The sequence below is a fragment of the Crassostrea angulata genome, chromosome 9, assembly GCF_025612915.1.
Source record: "Crassostrea angulata isolate pt1a10 chromosome 9, ASM2561291v2, whole genome shotgun sequence".
NCBI lineage: Eukaryota > Metazoa > Mollusca > Bivalvia > Ostreida > Ostreidae > Magallana > Magallana angulata.
Window position 1 is genome coordinate 4,628,411 of NC_069119.1, and position 24,811 is coordinate 4,653,221.

The 24,811-nt window shown below is 31.8% G+C and overlaps 2 protein-coding genes across 2 annotated transcripts; one reads left to right on the plus strand and one right to left on the minus strand.

Annotated features, from left to right (window-relative positions):
• LOC128163261 (uncharacterized) lies at positions 1-2,226 on the plus strand. Its single transcript, XM_052826805.1, has 4 exons — positions 1-57; positions 396-532; positions 1,219-1,310; positions 1,961-2,226. The coding sequence occupies exons 1-4, from the start codon at positions 1-3 to the stop codon at positions 2,224-2,226; spliced, it is 552 nt and encodes a 183-aa protein (XP_052682765.1).
• Positions 2,227-18,147: 15,921 nt separating this feature from the next.
• On the minus strand, positions 18,148-20,988 carry LOC128162055 (uncharacterized). Its single transcript, XM_052825244.1, has 5 exons — positions 20,851-20,988; positions 20,376-20,509; positions 19,559-19,650; positions 18,863-19,114; positions 18,148-18,365 (listed from the first exon to the last, which is right to left on the minus strand). The coding sequence occupies exons 1-5, from the start codon at positions 20,905-20,907 to the stop codon at positions 18,352-18,354; spliced, it is 549 nt and encodes a 182-aa protein (XP_052681204.1). The 5' UTR covers positions 20,908-20,988; the 3' UTR covers positions 18,148-18,351.
• Between the last annotated feature and the right edge of the window lie 3,823 nt (positions 20,989-24,811).

The window sequence follows — 24,811 nt, forward strand, 5'->3', positions numbered from 1 at the left end:
ATGGCGAGCACCAAACATCTGTTGGTATTGTTCCTGGCAGTACTAATGGTTACAGAGGTACGTTTTGTGTATCATATATCTATATACATTTTGAAATCCCTATGTCTATGCTATTTTTCTCTGAGTGAAATAAATATTTCATTAATCATGTAATTAAACACACTAGGATTAATCGGAAAAAATAAATCTTATTTGTATTGCACTGTCTGTATTAAAGATTTCATTTACTTCAAATCCATGTATAGCATATCCAGTGCACTGATTGTTTTAATTTAAACATACAAGTAAATATTGATAACACTTTGCAAAGAAGTTATCTTAAACTTAAGTAAACTTAAGTTTTTTTTCTCTTTAAATCTAAACCATAAGTTGATAAGTGAACTTCTTGGTTTCAGTCCTATGGTGGTTTCTTTTCAACCCACGTCTATGTGTACATGACCACTCTACCCGAGTCTGTGGACCAACCTGTCTCTGTGATCAATCAAATCGGCTCCGACGCAAAATCGACCAATTATGAAACTAGATACAATGGGTAAGTGTTCGCTTTTGTAAGAAACAACAAAACACATCAAATAAAATGCTTTTTATGTTAAATTAATGTTCTGATACATGTATGTGTCATTGTAAAGATGTTTGGATGAAATCAACATTTTGCACACTAGCTCTGAAAAATCAAATAATTTTATTGTAATGTTTTAATAGACGGAATATTTACAAATAACCGATTGAACACTTCATATTTCATTAAGGATTTTATCAAAAGTTCGATTAATTAGACACATTATATAGTTTATTGTAATTTGTGTAAAAGTTAAATTAATTCAAACATTTCTCTTAAAATAAAAAAAGACATACTGTTAAAATTGTTAATTTATCAATAGCTTTTATTGAGGTTTTTCGTTATTTTCACGGCGGTTTTCTAATACATACAACAACATAAATATACATGTACATCTCAAGTAAAATAGAAAAAATTCTATATTGTTTTTCTTAAATATTGATATGCTTTTTACATTTTGAGATGGGGTGAGATTGGTCACTGACTTTACGTGTCTATTTTTTTTACCTTTTCCCCTTCCGAAACAAAATAAGCTACTCAAATTAACATAAAACCCCTTAGCTATTTTTTTCTTTTCTAAACATTGCCATCTTGGATAAAATTGTATGCAATTTAAGGTTGACATCAAATAAATGCTTATCTTTGATCATTGATTTCAGAGAGGTCTGTTACAACGTAACAAACTTTGTGGCGGAAAGTATGGGGAGTATTGGCAACCACCGGTGGACAGAGGTGACCCTCGGGGAAGACTGTAAGTACTTTTCACGTTCTATCTAAAAGTTTTACTCTAGACTATGCATTCCCCCCCCCCCCCCGCCAAAAAAAAATTAACATTTTATAGAGAGCTTTGAAAATAAGGTAAAAGATAGTTGAAATCATATTGAAAAAAGTGTGAAATTTATTCACAAAAGTCACGTCATAATGTAGAAAAAACGTCATAAATATCATTTTATTTTGGAAAGTTAAATTTTTTGGGTGTTTTTTCATTGACCGCAGGCTCGCTAAAGTGCACTTTCTTTTAACCTAATGTGTATGATTATCTGAAGAAAATCCTATGTTAAAATTGTTCTTGAGCTGGGTTTTTTCTATTCCATTAAGTTTTATAAAAAATAACAACTCACGTCCATATCTTTGATTCATTACACATACAACGTCAGTATTTCAAAATTGAGGAGAATGGTCAATAAACTATTTATGAGATATTTCCTAAAAATTTAGATATGATATAAACAATTGTTTAATAAAGAAATCCAAACAGTTTAAAAGTAAAATTTCCCAATTTTAATATGCAGACCTAAGATTAACACAGCCTAAATTGACCAAGACCATTCCGCTTTATTTTAACACGAGTATTTGGGTTTGAGCTTCAAATATTTTTAGTTAGTCTGTTGTCTGTTTAAGGTGTCGCAGGAAGGATTATTACTGAGCACAAAATGACAGAGGAGGAGCCATTCAGCGTGTCCAATGTATACTGGTACAACGAGTACACTGTTGATTCTGAAAACCCACCCACGTGTACCCCTGCCATATACCGCTATTACTCGATCCTTACCGTCTCAAAATATCCCGACAGTAATGTCAAGCAGATGATACGAAATTATGTGAAGGAAAACAACATTGAAGGATTACACAGACTGGACCCTTCTGGTATATGTTTACGTTATTAACTGTTCATTTATATACTCTACAAATATTTTGATTTTAGAAAAAAATATGTGATTGTTGATATCTTTGAAAACTTGTAATTTTCATTAGTGAATATATGCTGAAATCAGTTCTGTATGAAGAAAAAAATCAGAGAGTTTCAAAGCCCGTAAGAGCCGGTAACTGTCTGCTATTTTTTCATACAAAAGTTTTTAAGGCATGTAGCATACTATTATAGTTGCCCTTGAATTCCATTGTTGTTTTACCCGAGACAGTCCGATTTTTAAGGATATCAGTACTGATATCACAGGTAATGGTCTGATATTAAGAAGCTCCCTTACATTGGACTGCCACAAGTAAATATTTTAGACTACTGGCACAAAGGAATTACATCACAGCAGTGTTTTATTAATATTTAGAAAGATTGTTTAATTGAAAAGCAATATGGGCTGTATTTTTTAGAATTTTATTTTGCTGAAAAAATTTGCTAATGTGAAAAATCTGCCTGTAACTTAAACTTTTATGACAAATGAAATTTGAAATAATCATTAATTTTTGTCAGAAAAAAGATTTCCCTTATAATGTATATATAAAAGATCCATTTTTGTACAGGACGACAACATTTCAATTTCTCTGCAATTAAGACTTCTTAACGACTTTTCCCACTTAAAATATAACTAACAAATTAAAAAACAATGATATTTTTATAATTTTAATTGAAGATAACATTTTCGTAAAAAAGAAATTCAACATAAAAATTGCATCTCATAACATCTAATTTTCGAACTATTTAGTTTCAGAAATAGGACAGAATTTTTAATTCAAAAGTCGAAAATATATCTTGAACAGTATTAAACCTCATCTCTCCTTTTATCTTACGTTTATTGGTCCGACTGAAACTTTTTCATTTTTCCAATTTTTGAATAATCCATAATTAAAGAGATATAACAATTCTTCAAATGAATGGGTATGTTTTATATAATAACATGGTTTCCTTTTCCTCAACCAGAATTGCAAAACTTTGGCAACCTGAAAGAAATTGTCATACAATTACAAAATCGTAATAAACATCAAACAAGGGGAGAGGGGTTTAATAAAGGTACAACAAAATCTTAAGGACACATTTTTATAATTCTTAAATTTAACAACATGTCTGTAGTAGAGTTTATAATTTTGCTATTTAAATTCTGAAATAGAGAAAAGTTTCTTACTGTTCCCAAGGCCTGGACCACGGTTGAATGCAAACATTTACACATGATATAAATTGATCAAAATTTCTCTATGTTTCTTTTCAAGGGCACCTTATGGTTTAAACTTTTCTCCTAAGAAGTGAAGAATAAGGTATTAAAAGGGCTGAGTGACTGTTGTCACTTAAATGCTATCTTTACCTTCTTAAGACAAAGGATTCTGTACATAGATATTGGAGAATGTTAAAATATAAAATCTAAATATTTGGATTTTTTCTGTACTAAATAATTGTTCATGGCAAAAATATTACAATTAAAAGTTAAGACAGATCTGAAGGTGAATTTGTTGACCATCCAGCCACTTTAAATGAAATTTGTATTTTTAAAGAAAAAAGTATAAAACGTCAGGTGCGCATGGCTTATACGAATAGTTTTCGAAAAAGATTATCGAGGAAGAAGAAGTAAGGGAATTACTTGAATCTCTTTGGGGGTGAAATCAGTTGCTGTTTGCATTAAAACTTATTTTGTGTTGTATTGTATTTGCATTGACATGGTGAAGCTAGTTAGATGCTTTTCGGAAATTGCTGTTTGACTGAGAGATGTGACCTAAAGGACTCTTTTTTTCCAATTTTTTTGGTCTTAATAATAAATAACATATATCTATAACCCTTCGTAACTATCAAATTATAATGATAATATGAACCAATATATACCTATCTTTTAAATTAGCCGTTCCTAATAAACATAAGGCTTGTTTTTTTACAGTATGTGACGTCTAGTCCGAAATGAGAATGGGATTACATAAGAAACAACTATATATGCAGAGAAACATTAAAATTCCAATATTCTCCGCTACCAGTTCTGGAAGTATTTAACAATACGCAACCATAGTATTTGATTTGCTAATCCATCGGATTCAATTTATCATAAAGATCAGAAATGTCAATAAATACAGAGTTGAAATAAACTGAGTTTGCTTTAAGGTTAAAATTAGGAACCGATGAGCCAGGCGTTATTTTCAACGGTGTAACTTTCCACAACATCATAATTAATTAAGATTCTCTATTTAGTCGTCTTTACATCGGTAAAACACCGTTGAAATTGTACTTCCAAGCAAAGAATATCCATTACGTTGTTGGCGACAGCTGCGGAAACATTTTCCTCTTCAAAAACTTTGACAAAATGTGCCATATTAAGTCGTGTTCATTGTATATTTTAAGAATATGACATTTTTTAAAATTCAAACTTTTACGTACAATTTTATATCTTCACATATAATTAGATAACAGTTTATTACAGTGCATACGCATCACATATTCACTTCATTTAGGGCAGGAATATTAACACAGTCACATACCGTAGATAAACATGCACATGTACTGACAAGTATATACACCGACAAACAGACATAAACATATAAACAAACAATGTAGAATATTTTCTTTAATTGACTCCTTAACTATGGACGTTTGATAATTTCTAGTTAAGGGGGGTGTGGGTGAAAGAGGGTAGAAAATGGGAGAGGAACACTATCAAAAAGTCTTATATATGTAAGGGTAGACACCCATCATGGCCTAATGACACCTCGGCCCATGATAGTTGACATCTCAGCCCTTACGGGCTGGCCTAAAATTATTGACACGTAATGTAAAAGACACCTTGCCAAAATGAAAAATTTCAGTTTTTATAAAAAATGTAATATATATGTAAGAACATAGTAATAAACTTATAATTTCTTTTGCCATAATTGCCTACCATTTCCTTGCAATTTTAGTAAACACATTTTATAACATATCACAAATAGTTTGTCAATGCTTTTCATACTCAGCAAATTTACAATTCTTAAGCAACAGAAGTTTTTCCATGTATAAATGCTTTATAAAGTTTATGTTTGATATAGTAATGCTCATGAGAAAAAAATTAAATATATGCACTCCCCCTCGTAGTGCTTTAACTATAAATTAAGACAATAAACAACACTTACAGTTGCTGGTTCACATGTTTGTGAAGAAAACAAATCGGAAGTAACAACTATAAACAAAAATTCAAAGAAATTCGAACAGAAAATATTGGTAAATAAATGCTACAGCGACAAATACATGAAAGCAAAATCTAACTGAACACAGTAATCTGAAAGTTTGGATAATAACAACAACATTGTATATTTGTTATAAACTTTGACTATGTTGTCCATCTCAATTGGATGGAGTTCAGGTAAAATATGACATGTTTCTTGCTGCATTTAACCCGACTACTCTATTATGTTTGAGGCGTCAGGGTCCGATTTTGTTGCCGTATCATTGCAAAACGACCGCTAAATTATTTATTATCGATGAGCGATTTCAGCATCAGTCTCCCGGCCCCATGTTCCCGGTAATCATCGGATTCGTCGTGCGGTGTTCCGTTGCTACTCGTAAACCGGAATGCAAAGATATACAAGCACTGGCAATACTGTCTAAAAGCATAACGTCAACAAGAGACTGTCTCACCTGTCTATAGAAGTCTACTGGTACCGCATGGGCCGCAAACCGGTTCCAATTGTCCTCTGCTTTCTTGGCTGCAGTGACCGCGATCTTGACCTCTTCTCCGTTAATGATCTCTTAACCGTTGGACGGGATCAAAGTTTATCTTTGTAAACCGACTAACTTTGTTTTAAGATGAGATTGGTACATTTTTGCATGATTTCAATATTACGCTGTGCATATTGATATGGGTTTTATATAAATGTTTCTTCTTTCCTCTAAATTCCTCGGGCTGGTGTTGAGAAACTCTGATTGGGAACTTTTCGTCCTTGAGGACTTTGATATGTCTCAAAATGATTTATGTATGTGCTTTATTTGCAAATTTAACACAGATGGGTCTTGGAAATTTTCTTTGCCTGTCGTACTTCCCTATTCTTAACAGTTAATAGATTCGAAGGTTGTTAACTGCTTTTATAATAACTCTACTTATTTTTCGCTAAATAAGATAAACTCGATATATTTCGCTGATTCCTTGAGAATCGGCATAAATAATCTGATTCCCTGCAAAACGGACTGATTCAAAATGCAAAAAGGCCTCAGTCCGATAAATTGATACACCCCTATTTGGATCTTTTAATCAAAGAAAAAGTTTCAAAATATTCCGCTGAAAATAATGAATATTCATAGCCATATCATTTAGTTCTAGTTGCAACGTCCTTTTTATCGTATAACATAACTTGCCTTCGTCACAGTACTTCGGGTGTGCAATTAAAATATATCTATTTTACGCTATAACTTGTTGGATACACGAAGAATTATATCAGTTTGAACTTTTCCTGATTAATTGTTTGTTTTCGTATAATAAAACATTGAGGGAGTCAGCAAAACTCCAGTTCCCATCAAGCTAGCCTATTTCTCTCAAAGAACTGACACCTATTAGGAACACTCAGTAATTTCCGTTTACTGAAGGTAAAGTCCCGAAATATTCCGAACAAAATCATGAATATTCATAATCATAATTATGATTCAATTCTAATCGTTATGTCCTTTTTGATTTGTTATTCTAATTCATCTTTATCGTATAACATAATCTAGCATAGCATAGCAGTGAAATCTCATACGATAGCATTGAAATTTCAAAACACAGCATACAATCTCATAAAATCTCATTCTTCATATCATACCATAGCTTACAACATGATTTTAACTCGGTTTTAAATGTTTGGTTTTTTTAAGAATAAATGCTCACATTGCAGATTAGTTGAAAAATAAAGTACGAGTTTTCGTGAATGTTGCAGAATAACCTCCGAGGTCGAGAAATGTTGTTTTGAAATATAAAAACCGAGGCGTTAGCCGAGGCTTTTATATTTCAAACAACATTTCGAGACCAAGGAGGTTATCCTGCAACATTCACGATAACAAGAACTTCATTTCTATTCTACAGCCCAGCATTTTTACAGATCTATAGAGAGACGATCTAGGTCATTTTGACGGCTGTTCCGTGTAACCCCAATGGTTTTGTTAGTAATATTTACATGTGTATCGATCAAAGGAATCACATGTTATGCAGACGACATAATTTTTCTCTGGACTTCTAATGCTCTTCACTCTTGTATGAAATATCTTTAAACCATATTCCTAATATTTTAAAGGCAATTAAATACGATTGTTACTTCTTCACGTTATATATTTTATGTAAAAACATGCAGTGAAAATGTGCTAGGAACAGCCACAATGATCTCTTAAAAGTAAAAATTTGAGGCAATACACATTGTTTTGACCGGACCTAACACGTGAAATTGATAAGTATTAAAACGTTTTACGGTTTGAAGTTGTACTTTCATGGTCAGTGCAATACTAATAGGTATTTCTGATCTGATAATTTACTGATGACGTTTGTGGTATATTGGAGAATAATGTCCGAGGCATCTCTTTGATCTCGGCAATAACTGTAGTAGAATGGTTAATTTTGGTTTTTTCTTGTATAACTTACAAATGTGTGGAACTCTTCTGTGTATGTAGGCGTTTTTGTTCAAATCTCATAGAATATCAAAGCAAAGCAAACCAAATCATTCAGCCCTTCCTTTCAATTTCTCCTAGCATAGCATACAAATCTCATAGCACTGCATCGAAATCTCATAGCATAAAATTAAAATGGCATAACATAGGATTGCATCAAATTATTAAAAAATATGCATGAAAAGACTGCAGTTCCAACACGGATATAGCAAATTTTCGGATAAAGGAAATTTTTGGAATCCCCAGTAAAATTCTTAAACGAATATTTGCAAACCTTTACGGTTTTAACGAATAAAGTGAACTGATTTTGAGTCATGTAGAGGTGAATAATAACGAAATTTAACACCCTTTTAACGAATTTCTTTAGAGTTTAAAAACGTTTGTACAACCGATTAATAAAATGAATTCTGTTTTCTCAATTAGCAAAAATTATATTCTGGTGAAAGAAAACATGTATATAATGAATTCGCTATAGATATCATTGCAAATTCGTTATACGGATACAACGCATTACGGATATATAGAAGTAATTCCATTGGTGCCTAGGACTTCGCTACAACCAAGTTTTTATGTAGTAATTAAGGTCTTCCGTTTCCAACGGAAAACCTTATTGTTATTGCTTTGTTTCTTTTTCCCTTTTATTATTTTTTTTTTCTTACGCTTTTTTGTACAAGCGATTTCTTGAAAACGACTTGACCGATTTTCGTGAAAATTTCAGATCTTGTAAATATTGATAAAAAGCTTATATATAATTTTTTTGACGTTTTAGTGATTTTTAGAGGGTCATTTTGTCCTGCTATCTCCTCCTAAACGAAAAAAGATATTGAATTTAAATTTTCAGGGATTGTAGATAAAAGATTGTAGATGTGTTTAAAGGCATTTATGGTTGTCTGGCTTTAAAGGCGTTGAAGCTCGCCTGGACCCGAAAATGGAGTTTGAAAAAACGACGTAATTAGGGCTTTTCGACTTTCGGTCGAAAAGACCTATTGTTTTCGTTCTGTTTTATTAGGGCTTTTCGACTTTCGGTCGAAAAGACCTATTGTTATTCTTCTGTTTATTATTATTCTTATTCTCGACAAAGTTTCGTCAGCGATTTTTTGAAAACAGAAAGACATATTAAAACAAATATGCTATAATCTTATAGCACTTTTATATGACACGCGTATGTAAGGTTTTGGACTTCTGGTTCTGGCACTTCCGGTTTTGACAAGGGAAATACTAAGAATTCATTGAAACATAATATCCTTATTATTTTTTGAGTTAGAGCATTCAAATTTCAGAATTAGATGCGTCTTGTCCAGTTGTACAAAATCATAAGCGTAGTCATTTCTCTATCTCTTACCATTTTTGAGATATTAAGACTCAAACTTGAGATAAGGGGGGATGAAAAACAAAAAAAAATTCAAAAAACCTTCGAAATTTTAAAGGACGCCTAGACATTGTTTAGATAGAAGTATTCAAGATATATTCCAAGTTTCAGTAAAATATATTGAGTACTTCCGGTTTCATGAGCCTATGAAAAATTGTCTATCGGAGTTTCAATGTTAAACTAAAATCACGCGTGTTTCGTTTTCTCAAAAAGTTTTTGAGTAATTATTACAACATTTTTTTCGGTTAATGACACAACCAATGCGCAGACCGAAAAAGTTTTTGGGTGGACAATTCGAGAAAATAAGGGATCTGCAGGGGCCAACGTGCAAAACAGCCCTGTAGCTGTAACTTTTTTACCTTTCATTCAATTTCCAAAATCTTTTCAGTTTATTGTTGCAAATAAAGAGTACAATCTTAAAATTATGGTCCGAGGGGCAACTTTTTGACTCCTTGTAGGGGTTTAGAAGGCCCAAAGATCATAACTTGTTTAAATTTCAATTTTTTTTTAGTAAGAGTTATCTCGCTTTGCTATAAGAATGTAGAGCATAAATACTATAGGCATACTAAGTTTTGTGTCTGAGGGATGAATACTTACTTCAATATGATTTTTTAAAAATATTCCTCTGAAATAAAAAGTGAAGCTTCTTGTAAAGTTATGGAGTTATCTTTCTTTTGACATTGCACTACTTATATGTTGCTATTTAAGTAACTTGTTATAACAATTCTCGACAAAGTTTCGCCAGCGATTTTTTGAAAACGGAAAGACATATTAAAACAACCATGCAATAGACTTATAGCATTTTTATATGACACGCGTATGTAAGGTTTTGGACTTCCGTTTCCGGCAGTTCCGGTTTTGACAAGTTTAATACTAAAAATACTTTGAAGCACAATACCTTTATCATTTTTTGAGTTAAAGCATTCAAGTTTAAGAATTAGATGCATCTTGTCTAGGTGTACAAAATCATAAGCGTAGGCATTTCTCTATATCTGCCTGTTTTTGAGATATTAAGGTTCAAACTTGAGAAAAGGGGGGATGAAAAACAAAAAAATAATTAAAAACCTTAGATATTGTATAAGACGCATAAACATTGTTAAGATAGACCTATTGAACATATATTCAAAGTTTGAATAAAAAATATTGAGTACTTCCGGTTTTATGAGCCTATGAAAAATTGTCTATGGGAGTTTCAGTGTTAAACTAAAATCACGCGTGATTCGTTTTCTCAAAAAGTTTTTGAGTAATTATTACAATATTTCAAATATATAATAATACACACAATGCACAGACCGGAAAACTTTTTAGGTAGACAATTCGAGAAAATAAGGGATCTGCAGGGGCCAACATACAAAACAGCCCTTTAGCTGTTACTTTTTTATTTCTCTTTTGATTTCAAAAATCTTTTCAGTTTATTGTTCAAAATAAATAGTACAATCTTAAAATTATGGTCCAAGGGACAACTTTTTGACTCCTTATAGGGGTTTGGAAAGCTCAAAGATCATCACTTGTTTAAATTTCAAATTTTTTTTTTTGGAAAGAGTTATCTCGCTTTGCTGTAAGAATGTAGAGCATAAATACTTTAGGCATACCAAGTTTTTTGTCTGAGAAATGAATACTTACTTCAATATGATTTTTTGAAAATATTCCTCTGGAAATTAGAAGTGTAGCTACCTGTAAAATTCTGGAGTTATCTTTCTTTTCACATTGCACTTCTCATAAGTTTCTATCTAAGCAACTGGGGATACCAAGGCGTTTAGAACACTTGAAAATAAATCAGAGAATAATTTTTTTTTTGGAACATTTAATTTAAAAAGGGATAACGGGGCTGTCGAAAAGCCCTTACTTTTTGTTGAAGACAAAAAAAGTTCTAGTTATTATTATTCTTCTCGACAAAGTTTCGTCATGGATTTTTTGAAAACGGAACCGAAAAATTAAAATTTTATATTAGATTCTTTTAGCAATTGTTAAGTTCTCTCGTATGTCCCTTTTTGGACTTCCGGTCTATATACTTCCGGTTTACACATGCAAAAAACAAAATATTAAAAGGACCTTTGTATCTATTTTATTTTTTAATTATAAACTATGAAATTTTGGATTTAGATACTTCATAGTTCGATATACAAAATTTTAAGCGACAACTTTTTTCTATCTCTTGCTGTTTTCGAGATATTAGACTTCAAACTATGAAAAAAGGGGGGATGAAAAAAGTAAAAATTGAAATAACCACCAAATTTGTTAAATGAGGAATGGGAAATGTTAAAACTGTCATAATTATCATATATTTAAAGTTTCGTTTGAAACCATTGATAACTTCCGGTTTTATAAGTTGATTAAAAATCGTCTATGGGTGTTTTAATGTTAAACTGAATTCACGCGTGCCACGTTTTCTCAAAGAGTTTTCAAGTAATTATTTTCATATTTAATTTTTATTATGAAAGACCAAATACGGAGACCGGAAAAGGTTTTGGGATCAAAATTTTGAAAAATAAGGGATCTAGAGGGGTCAAAGTTGAAAACAGCCCTTTAGCTGTATCTTTTTTATTTTTCATCCGATTTTCAAAATCTTTTCGGTTAAAAGTTCAGAATAAAGAGTACAATTTAAAAATTATGGTCCGAGGGGCCACTTTTTGACTCCTTATAGGGGTTTGAAGGGCCTAAAGATCATAACTTGTTTAAATTTCAAAATTATTTTTTGGAAGAGTTATTTCGCTTTGCTCTATGAATGTAGAGCACAAATACTCTCCGCATACCCAGTTTTGCGTCCAAGGAATGAATACTTACTTTGAAATGATTTCTTGAAATGAATTCTTATTTAAGCAACTGGTTATATCACGGTGTTCAGAAAATTTGGAAATAGATTAGAGATGTATTTTTTTTTACACTTTAAATAAAAAAAGGAAACTAGGGCTGTCGAAAAGCCCTTACTTTTTGTTGAAGACAAAAAAAGTTCTAGTTTTTAATGGTTTTCGTTCTTTATCTCCTTTCCTGAAAATATTTTACAATAACATATAGAGCAAATAAAATTAATATTTACAAGATCTTTCGTTTGATAACAAGAAAAAGGGGCTGGTCCCTCAAATTAGGGGCCAAAAGGGCTCTAAAGTCTTTCTTCCATAGCACTTTACTGAGAAATATTTTGTAATATGTTTAAGAAGCAAAAATGTTCATCTTTCACTAATAAAACTATACATTATCAAATTTTTAATATGCGTTACGTAATTAGGGGTTTTAAGGGGCCAGAAGTCCAAAACTTCGATCGAATATATCTCATAAAGGACAAATATTTTGAAAAGCAATATAGAATAAAAGATGCTTAGAATGATGTTTTAAACAATATTCAATCATAAAAGTTTCGTTATCTGGCCCCAATAAGGAGATTAGGGGTCGGCCCCTAAAACGTCCTATCCCAGATAGCTCTAAAACGGCAAAGAATTTCTAAACACTTGATGAACAAAATATGTTTAATATCAAAAGAACTTTCGTATGATGCCAAGAAAAAGGGGCTGGCCCTTCAATTTAGGGGCTTAAAGGGCTCTAAAGTCTTTCTTCCATAGCACTTTACTGAGAAATGTTTTGTAATATGTTTAAGAAGCAAAAATGTTCATCTTTCACTAATAAAACTATACATTATCAAATTTTTATTATGCGTTACGTAATTAGGGGTTTCAAGGGGCCAAAAGTCCAAAACTTCGATCGAATATATCTCAAAAAGGACAAATATTTTGAAAAGCAATATAGAATAAAAGATGCTTAGAATGATGTTTTAAACAATATTCAATCATAAAAGAATCGTTATCTGGCCCCAATAAGGAGATTAGGGGTCGGCCCCTAAAACATTATATCCCAGATAGCTCAAAAACGGCAAAGAATTTCTAAACACTTGTTGAACAAAATATGTTTAATATCAAAAGAACTTTCATATGATGCCAAGAAAAAGGGGCTGGCCCTTCAATTTAGGGACCAAAAGGGCTCTAAAGTCTTTCTTCCATAGCACTTTACTGAAAAAATATTTTGTTATATGTTTAGGAAGCAATAATGTTCATCTCACATTTATTTAACAATATATTATAATTATTTTATCATGTGTTCCGTATTAAGGGGTTTTTAATGGGTTTTAAGGGGCCAGAAGTACAAAACGTTGATAACATACCTCAAACAGAATAAATATTTTAAAAAGCATCATTTTGAAAATTAATATAGAATAAAATGCTGAGAATGATGTTCCTAACAAAATTCAACCATCAATTTTTTTTGTTGCCCCGATAAGGAGATAAAGGGTCAAATATCAAAGTCAAGGTCATATAACCTTCAAAAAATCGCACGGAAGACCTCCTCGTTGCTCGCAACGAGATCGTGTCTAGTTGTTAATCTTATTTGCATTGGGAAAATGTTAGAGGACCATCAGCATTGAAAATTGTTTTTCTTTTATTCGTTTTCTTTATTAATATTGATACTAAATAAGCACCATATTTCTTAAACAGTTACTTAATTTAATAAAATACTGGCTTTTAAAACAGGTGTGCTTTTGAAATTTTGGTTTCTTATAATTTGGAAAGTATACTAACGATAATTAAACGTGAACCGCACACACATGCTGTAAAACTTTGTTTGACAATTTGAAACTGATGAAAATATGTAAACCTACATCGGATGAAAATGAGGCCACTCGGGGATAATGTAATAATATGTTTTACGGTGCTACCGTTCTGGCGAACGGAGCAAGAATTACACATACCTTAAATTGCATCATTGTCAACCTAGTGTTATTTAGGTATCAACGAATGTCAAAGAATGTTTGAGAGAGTACTGCTTTACAATTAGTATATGCCAAAGGTACTAATTTTAATGGTTATGATACATACAGCGCAACCCCTACCACTAGAGAGAGAGAGAGAGAGAGAGAGAGAGAGAGAGAGAGAGAGAGAGAGAGAGAGAGAGAGAGAGAGAGAGAGAGAGAGAGAGAGAGAGAGAGAGAGAGCGGTCCCCATTTGTAGGTTGTGTAATTTCCCACTTTCAAATTTAATGGTTTGACTATAGGCAATATCTACATAAATTTTTTAACTGTTTATTTTTTCATTTTATTTCTTTTTATTTAGTTCAAAATGTCCTATTGTTTATTTCCTTCCTACTCATATACTTACCTGCTTACTGTACATGCATGCACAATTAGCTTAAAAATGGATTGATATGACAGTAAAGTATGGCTCTTGCTAGTATATATTTATATCATCTCTAAAAAAAAATTAAAAACAAATCATATGTCAATGAGGCAGGTATTGCAGTCTATACTGAAATAGCTAGTACACTCATTACAGATGTTTGATCCACCTCTAAATTTATCGCGGGAAATATAGCGCGAGAGCACTGTGACGTCATCCATGACTTTGTTCGTCTTTGTTTACGTTTCTCGACTCAATACGAAGGTATGGAAACATGTCACAAATCGTTTGGGTCTCTCCAAAGCATATGTGGTACTCAAAACGTGTCTTCAAACTTTAAGACACAGTAAATTACGAGTTAAATGTCGGCCATTTTTGGCATAGTTCCACGGGTGAAAACATTAGAGAGTGTTATGGGACATAGACAAAATTTTTGTTTGATGAATCTGTAGGTTTAGCTCGTTCTTCTTCCCGCGCACACTGTTTCTTAGAGCTCGCTATAAGTACGACTTATACGACTACTACATATCCTATTGTTTTCAAAACATTATATGTATTTCTACAGGAATCACATTTGCGCCAAAATCAACGCATGTCCGTTTGTTCCACCGATTCCAGATTATTATCTATTATTGCCAAAACCAGCTGTATCACAAAACTTGCTTTTCCTCTTTTTTTTTTACTTTATAATTCAATGATGGTAAAACACAACCATAACCATGAACATAACATAACTCTGCCTTTTTTATGCGACTTTATCTAGAGATAAAGCTTTTTTTTTATTCTTAACAATTGAAAACGTATATATTTTGGTAACTGATATTTCGTTCTTGTACTGTGATTCCAAAAACAGAATTTCAGCGAATAAATAAAGAATAAAAGCCATTTATGCCATTTACATTGAGAAATAAATGTCTGAAAATAGTACTTCAGTTAATAAACAAGTATTAAGGGCAATATGTTACCTATTATTTTGAACACGCTTTTGTTTGATTTTTATTTTTTTTATCTATATTCATAAATAAAGACAATTAACTGCAAAATGTTTGCATGAAGGTAACTGCTTACACCTGTAAGATGATGTCAGTTGACTATGATTAAATTTTCCTGATAAGTAATTATTGTGACATTAAATAAAATTCTTTCATTTTCGATACATCAGCCATTCATGATGTCATCTTGGACTTTGAATTTTGAATTCTTTATTTCTGTTTAACGAGAATAAACGTCGAATTTAATGGATCATTCAAAGAACCTTAACGATATTAAAAATCAACGTATAGTAAAAACAACTCAACGATAGTTTATTCACACAAATTGTCCATCATTTTATATCGTTTAAGTTTTTCTTCGTTGTTACACATCTATGTCTGTTATCATTATCCGTATTTCAACATTGTTAGAATCACTTACGGGAGGCCCGGGGTCAACACATTTACCATCAGGTCTCCCTAAAAACTAAGATATGATTTGTTTAGCTATTCACTTGCATATGTAATGAGAAAAGTCATATATTTCATCTATTTTAATCTTTCCCTTATATATAGCCCTTTTCCTAAAGGATATGAATGCAGTCTTAAAATGTATGACTAAAATCGACTATCGAGCCCTTTTATATGAGTAATGAATTTAAAGTCAAAGAATTGTATTCGGCTTTGCATTGTGAGTTTATACCAGGAGAATTAACCAATGTGCTTGAATTCATTAAAAAAACATTTAATTCTAATTTTTATATTTTAATTTCCTTTCATCTTGAATGAACAATTATTCAAATTTACGTTTAACAAGTCGAAAACAAGAAAAGACTCCTTCCTTAAAGGATTTAAATCATACTTTGTGTTTTCTCCTTTCCTTCTGCCTCCATTATGTCTGTTTCATAGCGTTGACGTGGGTTTGGCACAAACAACTGTTTTATTCTTTTTAGAGGAGACTTGCATATCTGTCCGTAAATTGTTAAAAATATCTGGATATTTTTGGCTAAAGGCATATTTGCATCAGTCATTTAAAAAAAAATCAAGTTAGGGTTTGTAAGATACATATTCGTCTCATTTGAATCCGTCAACCTATAAAAATTTCTATCATGTGGATTAGGAACGTTAAGGTTTTGTTACTTTTATTCCTTACGGTGACTTAAACTGATATATAGTGGTTTAAATTTACACAAGATTGATGATACCAATTTTTTGTTTTGATATTGGGTAACATGATGCTGATCGTTGATTTTTGTTCCGTTTAGTGATACATTGATCTCTTTCTATAACATCCCTGAAACTTCACAGTCTAAATGGTATTTAATTTAACTCTATCACAAAGTACAAACGACTTAATTATGTAAAGCTTTCTTTTTGTCAAGATCTACACAACTATAGGAAAATAAATGGTTGACCATAACCCAGGGAACTGTAATTGCTTTGCCGGCAAATTCAACAAACTGTGTTTGTGTATCTTGTCAGATAGTCTTGTTCTTTATACAAATTTACTGTTAAATATTTCTGATTCAATGAATCAAATTTAAAATTGCGTACATAAAAAATACCAATATTTACTTACGATAAATGCTCAACTAATCCTCGGAAGATTCTTTTAACATTAAGGGCACGCATTACAACACGTTTTTGCAATCAGTGTGTATTTACTGTAAATATAAGTTTTAATTTGCAAATGTGTGGCTGGTTTTTAAATATTTTTAACACGCCTGTTCCAAAAGCTTCTAGTTTGCTTAAAATAAAGTTTATAAAATTGTAGTATATATTCGCATAGAGTTAGTGATTAAAACGAGGTAAAAAGAGTATTTTTGCTCTGGGTCCCCAAACATTATAATTTGGCAAATCAAAAAATCATAGTCTAAATGTGTTACTCATTAAGCTATTCAATATTTTTTATCAATATTTCAAGGAATACCTAACAGTTACCATTGTTTGTTAATAAATATTCAAATTTAAAATTACGTGTATATAAGAATGTTTCTGCGATGAAAGTTCACCAAATCCTAGCAGTTTTTAAATATTAACTGATCAGAGCACGTTTCAAATCATCTTTGTCCAGTTCACGTGTATTTATGTTGCTTTCTTATTGCAAGGATCAAGGGTGGGTAGCAATGACTTATCTACGAATTTGATTACAAATAATACAGTACATGTACAGCTGTTAACTCATTACTGTTCACCTATGGTAAACGCATTATAGTACACTATAACACTGTCCATCTCGATACAATCCGGCCTCAATATCTGATACACCTCTCAAATGAACTAAAACAGTGAAATTCGCATGGGATTAAGAACGCGTATATACTCCGTACAGGACTTATGGGTTGTCATGCGGTGTTAATAGATATATAATTAATTACATGAAAAAAAAAATACTGTGAAGACGACAAACAATGGCATATTTTCTCAGTGTTTTCGAAGAGGACAATGGGTCCGAAGCTATCGTCAAAAACGAAATTATTATGTACTCAATACTTTTTTTGAAAACGAACATTTCCATTGCTGAAGATTTTACCTTGGTTTGGTGGTCGACTTGTGAACTAACATGTTCTTTAAAAAACCAAATGGCACAGTTATTTAATTCAATAAAAACAACAAACTAGACTTTTTTCAACAAAGTGATGTCCTTTTTTGATCAAACTTAATAGAAAAAAATCAAAAGAGAAGAATTAGGTTGTGAAAACAACGTTTGGCTGAATATAATTGCTATTTTAACTCCAAAAAATAACACGCAAACTCATTTAAATTCGACTCTGTATTAATTGACACATATGCAAATATACATTTATCATCCTTATGATTAACCGATAGAAAACCCAAATAGAAGAGCCAAAAAATAAAGTGGCTTCGCAATGTTAAATCAATTCAGAATCGAAAGCGAAAAAAAGCGGAATTCTTATTTCTTATTTTTCTATGCATCTAGAGTTGATTTTCTTCTGTAATCCCATTCTCATTTCAGACTAGATATAACATTCTGTAGAGAAAAAAGAAACTCAGACTCAATAGCAATAGCAACAGATGTTTTGAAAGATAGGTATGTATTGCTTCAGAATATTAGTCGATATTTACGATGGGACATCTAACTTGCTTCACCATATCAGTGTTAATACAATACAAAACATGTTTTATTGCAAACAGCGTAATATTTCATCCACCAAACAGATGCAGTAAATTCCCATACTTCTTTGCTCTCAAAAATCTATTTAACAGTACTAATATCCTTTAAAATAGGGCATTTTCAGGTAAATCAACAATGAACAGCAATGGTAGAGTTTAAACTGTTCTGTATGAAAAAAAAAACCACCAGACTGTTTTCGGCCCGATCGGACCTATAAACCGTCTGATATTTTTTTTTCCAAACAGAACTGATATCAGCATATATTCATTACGTTTTCCAGGATATCGAATCTGAAATATTTTTAAAAATCAAAATATTTCAAAACTAATACAATCAGTAATAAAAAGATATACCAGAAGGATCATATCTGTAAAGTCCTCCAATGTTGTTGTCCTCAACATATTTTTCGACCATCTGCTTAACATTCTCCTTGGGATCCTTTGACAGGGTAAAGATCACGTGATAGCGGTACATGACGGGGGTACACGTGGGCGGGCTCTCGGGATCACCAGAGTACATGTACCTGTTGTACCAGTAAATATTACATACGCTGAAAGGCTCCTCCGCCGTCACTACGTGCTCAACGATAACCCTACCTGAGACGCCTAAAACAACCAACAGATAAATCATAATAAATTGAAGGTCTACCCAAAATATTTGTATTATATGAGGGCTGAATTATCGCGCTAAATTAAGGCTGTGTAATTATCCTTGATATGAAAAGGAAAATGTTTTGAATATAAATATTTAGAAGTTTCTTAATAAACAATTGTTATAGTAAAATAAATATTATATCTAAACTTATCTAAAGATAAATCTAAGGAGCAATTTGTTAATCATCCAGCCTCCTTAATTTTGAAAACGGACGTTCAATGGTTATCAACGCAAAAGCATGGATTTCAGTTGATGGTTTTTTAAAAGAGATTTTGGAAATATAACGAAAGAAAGAAAAAATAAACAAGAAATAATCTTAATTTTATATTTTTTAAAATTTAAGCTTGATATTTTTCCTGAATAAAACTTTTAGATAATACGTGAAAAATACTAACAATCCTCCCCAAATGTCACTTCCAACCACTGCTGGTTGCCCAAAGTTCCCATATCTTCCAAGACATAGTTTGTTAGGTTGTAACAGATTTCTCTGAAATGAGCGATCAAACATATGCATGCATTTAATATTTATCTTAGATAAATTTTAATGTGCATATAATCATATCCACGATGGCAATGTTTAAAAAAATTAAGATAACTAAGGTTATGTCACTCTTGCAGGCTAATTTGCCTCGCATTTTTGGGGGGTTGGAGAAAACAAATATAGACACAGACAGCCAGTTACCACCTTATAATATTCTCAAGCAGTAAAAACAGCTTTCCAAATTTAAGAATTTGAAAACAGTTCGATGGGGAAAATAATTTTTATTTTTGAGGTGCTTGATGCTGAATGTAAAAGAAAGCTGTATAAATCCAAGATAAAAACCAATCAATGCCATTGATAAATCAACCAATTTTCTCTGTTGTAATTATTATTCTTTTTCATCTGAGTTAGCTTCATATAGTGGCTATTCCATTTTTAAAGAAAAGCTTGAAATTATTTAACTTTTCAACAAATTGCAATGAACAATAATATATGTAATTATTCAAACATTTGATAAAACCCATAAGCGAATAAAAAAAATTTTCAATTTGGGATTTGTAAATATTCCGTCTATAAAAATATTACAATATTTGATATTACACAGCTATTCTGTAAAATGATGATATGATCCGAACATCTTTACAATGATACATATTATGGCAATACATTGCTACAACATAAAAACATTTAATAGATATTTTTTGTTCTTAATAACAAAAGCGAACTCTTACCCGTTGTATCTGGTTTCATAATTGGTAGACTTCGCCTCGGGACCAATCTCGTTGTGCACAAAGACATAGTGGTCCACAGACCTGGGGTGATTTGTCATGTACACATAGGCATCGGTGGCATAGAGACAATAGGACTGAAATATACCAAGGAGTTCAGTTATCAACTCATGGATTGGATTTAGAGGGGAAAACCCCTTAAGATTTTTAATAAATTTTGAAATTAATCTCTTGTCAAGTGTTATCAAAACTTATATGTATGATTAAATTAATGACAATCAATGGACTGGATATGCTACACATAAATTTTAAGTAAATTAAATTTATAAACAGACATTAAAAATGGCTTTCCCTTCAGTTTTTTAAGAGTGGATAATCATAGGGTGTTTGAAGATGAATATCAATTTCACTCACAGAAAAATAACATTGATATATAAATTACAACAGTGTATATAGATATATTAAATACAAAACGTACCTGTGTGACCATAAGTACTGCCAGGCCCAATACCAACTGATGATTGATTCTCGCCATTTCAGGTTTATTACTTTGCCGAATAGTGAGATATGCTTTACACTTTTATATACTGTTGCAACCTGTTAAAGACCTCCCATATTACAGATAAGTATCAGTCGATTAAAACCAAAGAAAAAAAATTCAACAATATTAGATAATATGTGCAGCTGTTATCAAATACAAAGACATAAATAGACTTATATTATATAATTAGTGGAGTAAACCCGCTTTTAATATCTGTTCCAAAACGTGACTGCAACAAATGATCTTATTCTTGTGAATGCAATTGGAAGCGATTTAAAATATGTTAAGTAGATCTGAAATGAGGAGTATTCATGTGAATTCCTTTTCAAGTGACAATTTTTATCATCAGCGTCATTTATGTTTACTTTTGCGAAACTGGTATATCAACCATTCAAGATTGACCAAGAAATCAATTTATTTGAAGGTACGTGTATTTGTACTATTTTTAATTTTTGCCGAGAAGACGTACAAGAGGACACTAAATTTTGAGGTACCTATGATATTTGAATTTTAGCGAAGGAGACAAATATAATGATACTCATCAATCTCAAGGTACAGATCCTGGAACGCACTATTACACTGAAAAGCGTATGAGAAGCGTGTAAGAAGCGCATCGTATCGTTTGAGAAACGTACCGTACCGTATAAGAATCGTATCGTTTCGTGATAGAAACGTATCGTTCCGTTATAGAAACGTATCGTATCGTATAAGAAAAGTATCGAATGAAAAACGTACTGTATCTTACAAAGCGTATAAGAACCATATGAAAAACTTGCGAGAAACTTAGAGCTTTTCATGAGAACTTTACTTCCCGGTACGTAACGAAAAACAAAAATTCCGGGGGAGGGGGCAAAATGGCCGGATAATTTTATTTCCGCATTTGCTTTAAAAAAATATTAAAATGATAAATTAATTTGACCACAAAATATAAGTGCATTCTTTATAAAAATGTATTTTAAACTTGGGCCCGCATTTAAGACCGGTATCGATCAATGAGCTTAAATTTCCATTCTTACTATTAAAAAAAGCAAACATGAAGATAATTCTAGATTTTCTCTCATTTCATGGGATTGGTTTTTTTTTATAAAGATACCAACTTTCCTGGTTAAGGATAATATACACAAGTTCCCGGTTTTCACACCTGGCCGCGGTCACATGTTCACCTTACAAGCCGGCGGTGCGTGTATACTGCTATGTAGCAGCATGTGTATACTGCTGTGTTTATGTTGCGTAATTTCTGTTGATCCAGAGCAACTTTTTTGATATACCCTGAGAATAAGCAAATGCGCTGCAGTTTACAATTAACGGGGGGGGGGGGGGTATTATCCCATACATATGGAGGGTAATCGTGTTCAAAAATCCAGACATGTAAACTTGTAAATCCGAATATGCAATCGTGTTGATGTGTGAGCCTGAGCATGAATATGTGTAATTCTGATCGTGTAACCTATAAAACTCGGGCATAAACACGTGTAAGATTTGACTCAGTTCCTTCGCATGATGCACATTTTGCAACTTTATTGTTTACATTAGTTAATTAAACCTTCAACTTTGCACACTTTCAATCCGTAGTTTCTGCGTTTGTAACTTCAGGCTCGGCAATAGCACATCTGACATGATACAAATTGACAAATGTAAAGTCTACAAGTTTGTCGAATTTTGACATGACCTTATATGGCAACTGCCTTGCTGCGGGAAAAGGCATGCCGTAACCGCCGGACCGGAATGAACGAAAAATAAACATAACATTCAGCTAAACTGTTGCAATAAGCTTTTAATGAACTACACCTTTTCTATCGAAAACACGGGTTTTATTGTTAGAAAAGAAAAAATATTGAGGTATGATTGAAACTGGACTAAACAGGAAGAGGTTCATGTAGAAAAAAAAATCGTTGCCGATGTGACGAATGCGCTAATTTCCGTAATATAATTCTCATGGTATTATAAAAGGAAATGCCTAATATCTTATATCTCTAAAAAAAAAATTGACATGTAATGTAAACTGGAATATAAGTAAATGCGTACTCTTTTCTAGAAATGAGACGGATCAAGAAATTTCCTAAGGGGGTAAATATATACACATATTCATGCTCAGGCTCACACATCAACACGACTGCATATTCGGATTTACAAGTTAACATGTCTGGATTTTTGAACACGATTACCCTCCATACATACAGTGATGGCATATGTACATGAACATGTATTTGTATACATTGAATTAAAAAGAAAATGTAAAAACACAAAATGAATACTCTACGGATATTTTATAACCTTGAAATAATTATTGAGAATCTCTGAAAATAAAATGCTTAATTTGGTGATTAATGCAGGTACCGAGGTAGCGACAATGCAGAAAAAATACATGCGAGAAATAGACCAAGTGGAGCAATTGCCCGGTAGATTAAAATATACAGCGTTAAATCGCACTAAATTGTGTTACAGTTTCACTCATTTCCTATTTAAGTTTGAGGGGTTAAACATTGTTACAAATTGTAAGAAGGTTTATTTACAGAAAGGAATTTCTGAGAGAGAGAGAGAGAGAGAGAGAGAGAGAGAGAGAGAGAGAGAGAGAGAGAGAGAGAGAGAGAGAGAGAGTTAAACCTTTGTAGGAATTATTTATTCACCAACGGATAAATTCGCTGTGATGTTCCATGCAATCTGATTTGATATCATACAAATGTAATGTTCCTTTCCTAACGAATTCTCAAATCAATGCGTGTCAAACTTAATACGTATTTCTGAAATATATATCTCTCTCTCTCTTTCTCTCTCTCTCTCTCTCTTTCAATGCGAAAAAAGTTATTTCAACGGGGAAAATTAATATTTAAATTATTGTAGAAAAAAAGGGATGCGAAAAGATGGTAGCTTTTGATCATTAGCAAAATTTTCCGACAGAAATTGATTTTAAACACACAGTACATAGCACATTACTCTTTATTCGTCTTTTTTCGAAATTCTTATCTTGTAATGTTTGCGTGTATTTTCATTCTAATAAAAATATAGAGGTGTTTGTAAGACGAGCCCTACAAGAGTGAATTGATACATAGATTTCAAAAGTAGCTTTTAGTTGTCTATCCTTTCATCCTGAAAAAAAAAAATGGAAAAAGTCCTGATATATGAAACCTAAATATATTTTAAATATCATTGAAATTAATATTGAACCTAACTCATACATTAACATCTGTATTTAGAATATATATTAGATAAAAATTGACACTTGTTGCTATGGTAACTGGGTTTAAAATTAAGAATAACAATGAAGAAACACAATAGTGATTCTTTCAGGCAAAAATGCTAGTTTTAAGCACAATTTAGAACCCTTTAGTTGCTATTCGAGGGAAACATGCCAAATTTGTATATCATATATATTCAAGCAAGATTCAGCATATTTAAACTGCCGTTGCTATGGAAATGAATTGACTTAAGAAAATCGTTCAGAAATTCTTAATTGTCATAGCAACAACCAATTTTTTTGTTTCAGTGCAACTTCACCTGATTTTCCATTGAAGCTGAACACTTGTTTAGTCATTCTGATCAATTTATTTTAAAGTAAACTTTGTTATACGACTTTCTGTAAACATTAAGATTATTTCAATTCTTAAAGATTCAAAATGTATGTATTTTGGCAATTGATTTTCCGTTCTTGTCCTGTGATTCCCCAAACTGAATTTCAGCGAAAAATTGAAAAATGAAATTATATATACAGAGAAATAAAAATCTGAAAAAAGTTTTTCAGTTAATAAAAAAAGTCTTGATGGCAATATGTGTCCTATTGATTTGAACAAGCTTTTGTTTGATATTTTATCTATATTTATAAAGACATTTTGCCAATGTCCGTAAACTATGATTGAATTTTCCTGTACACATTGTGAAAATAATTTAGATTCGACTTTCA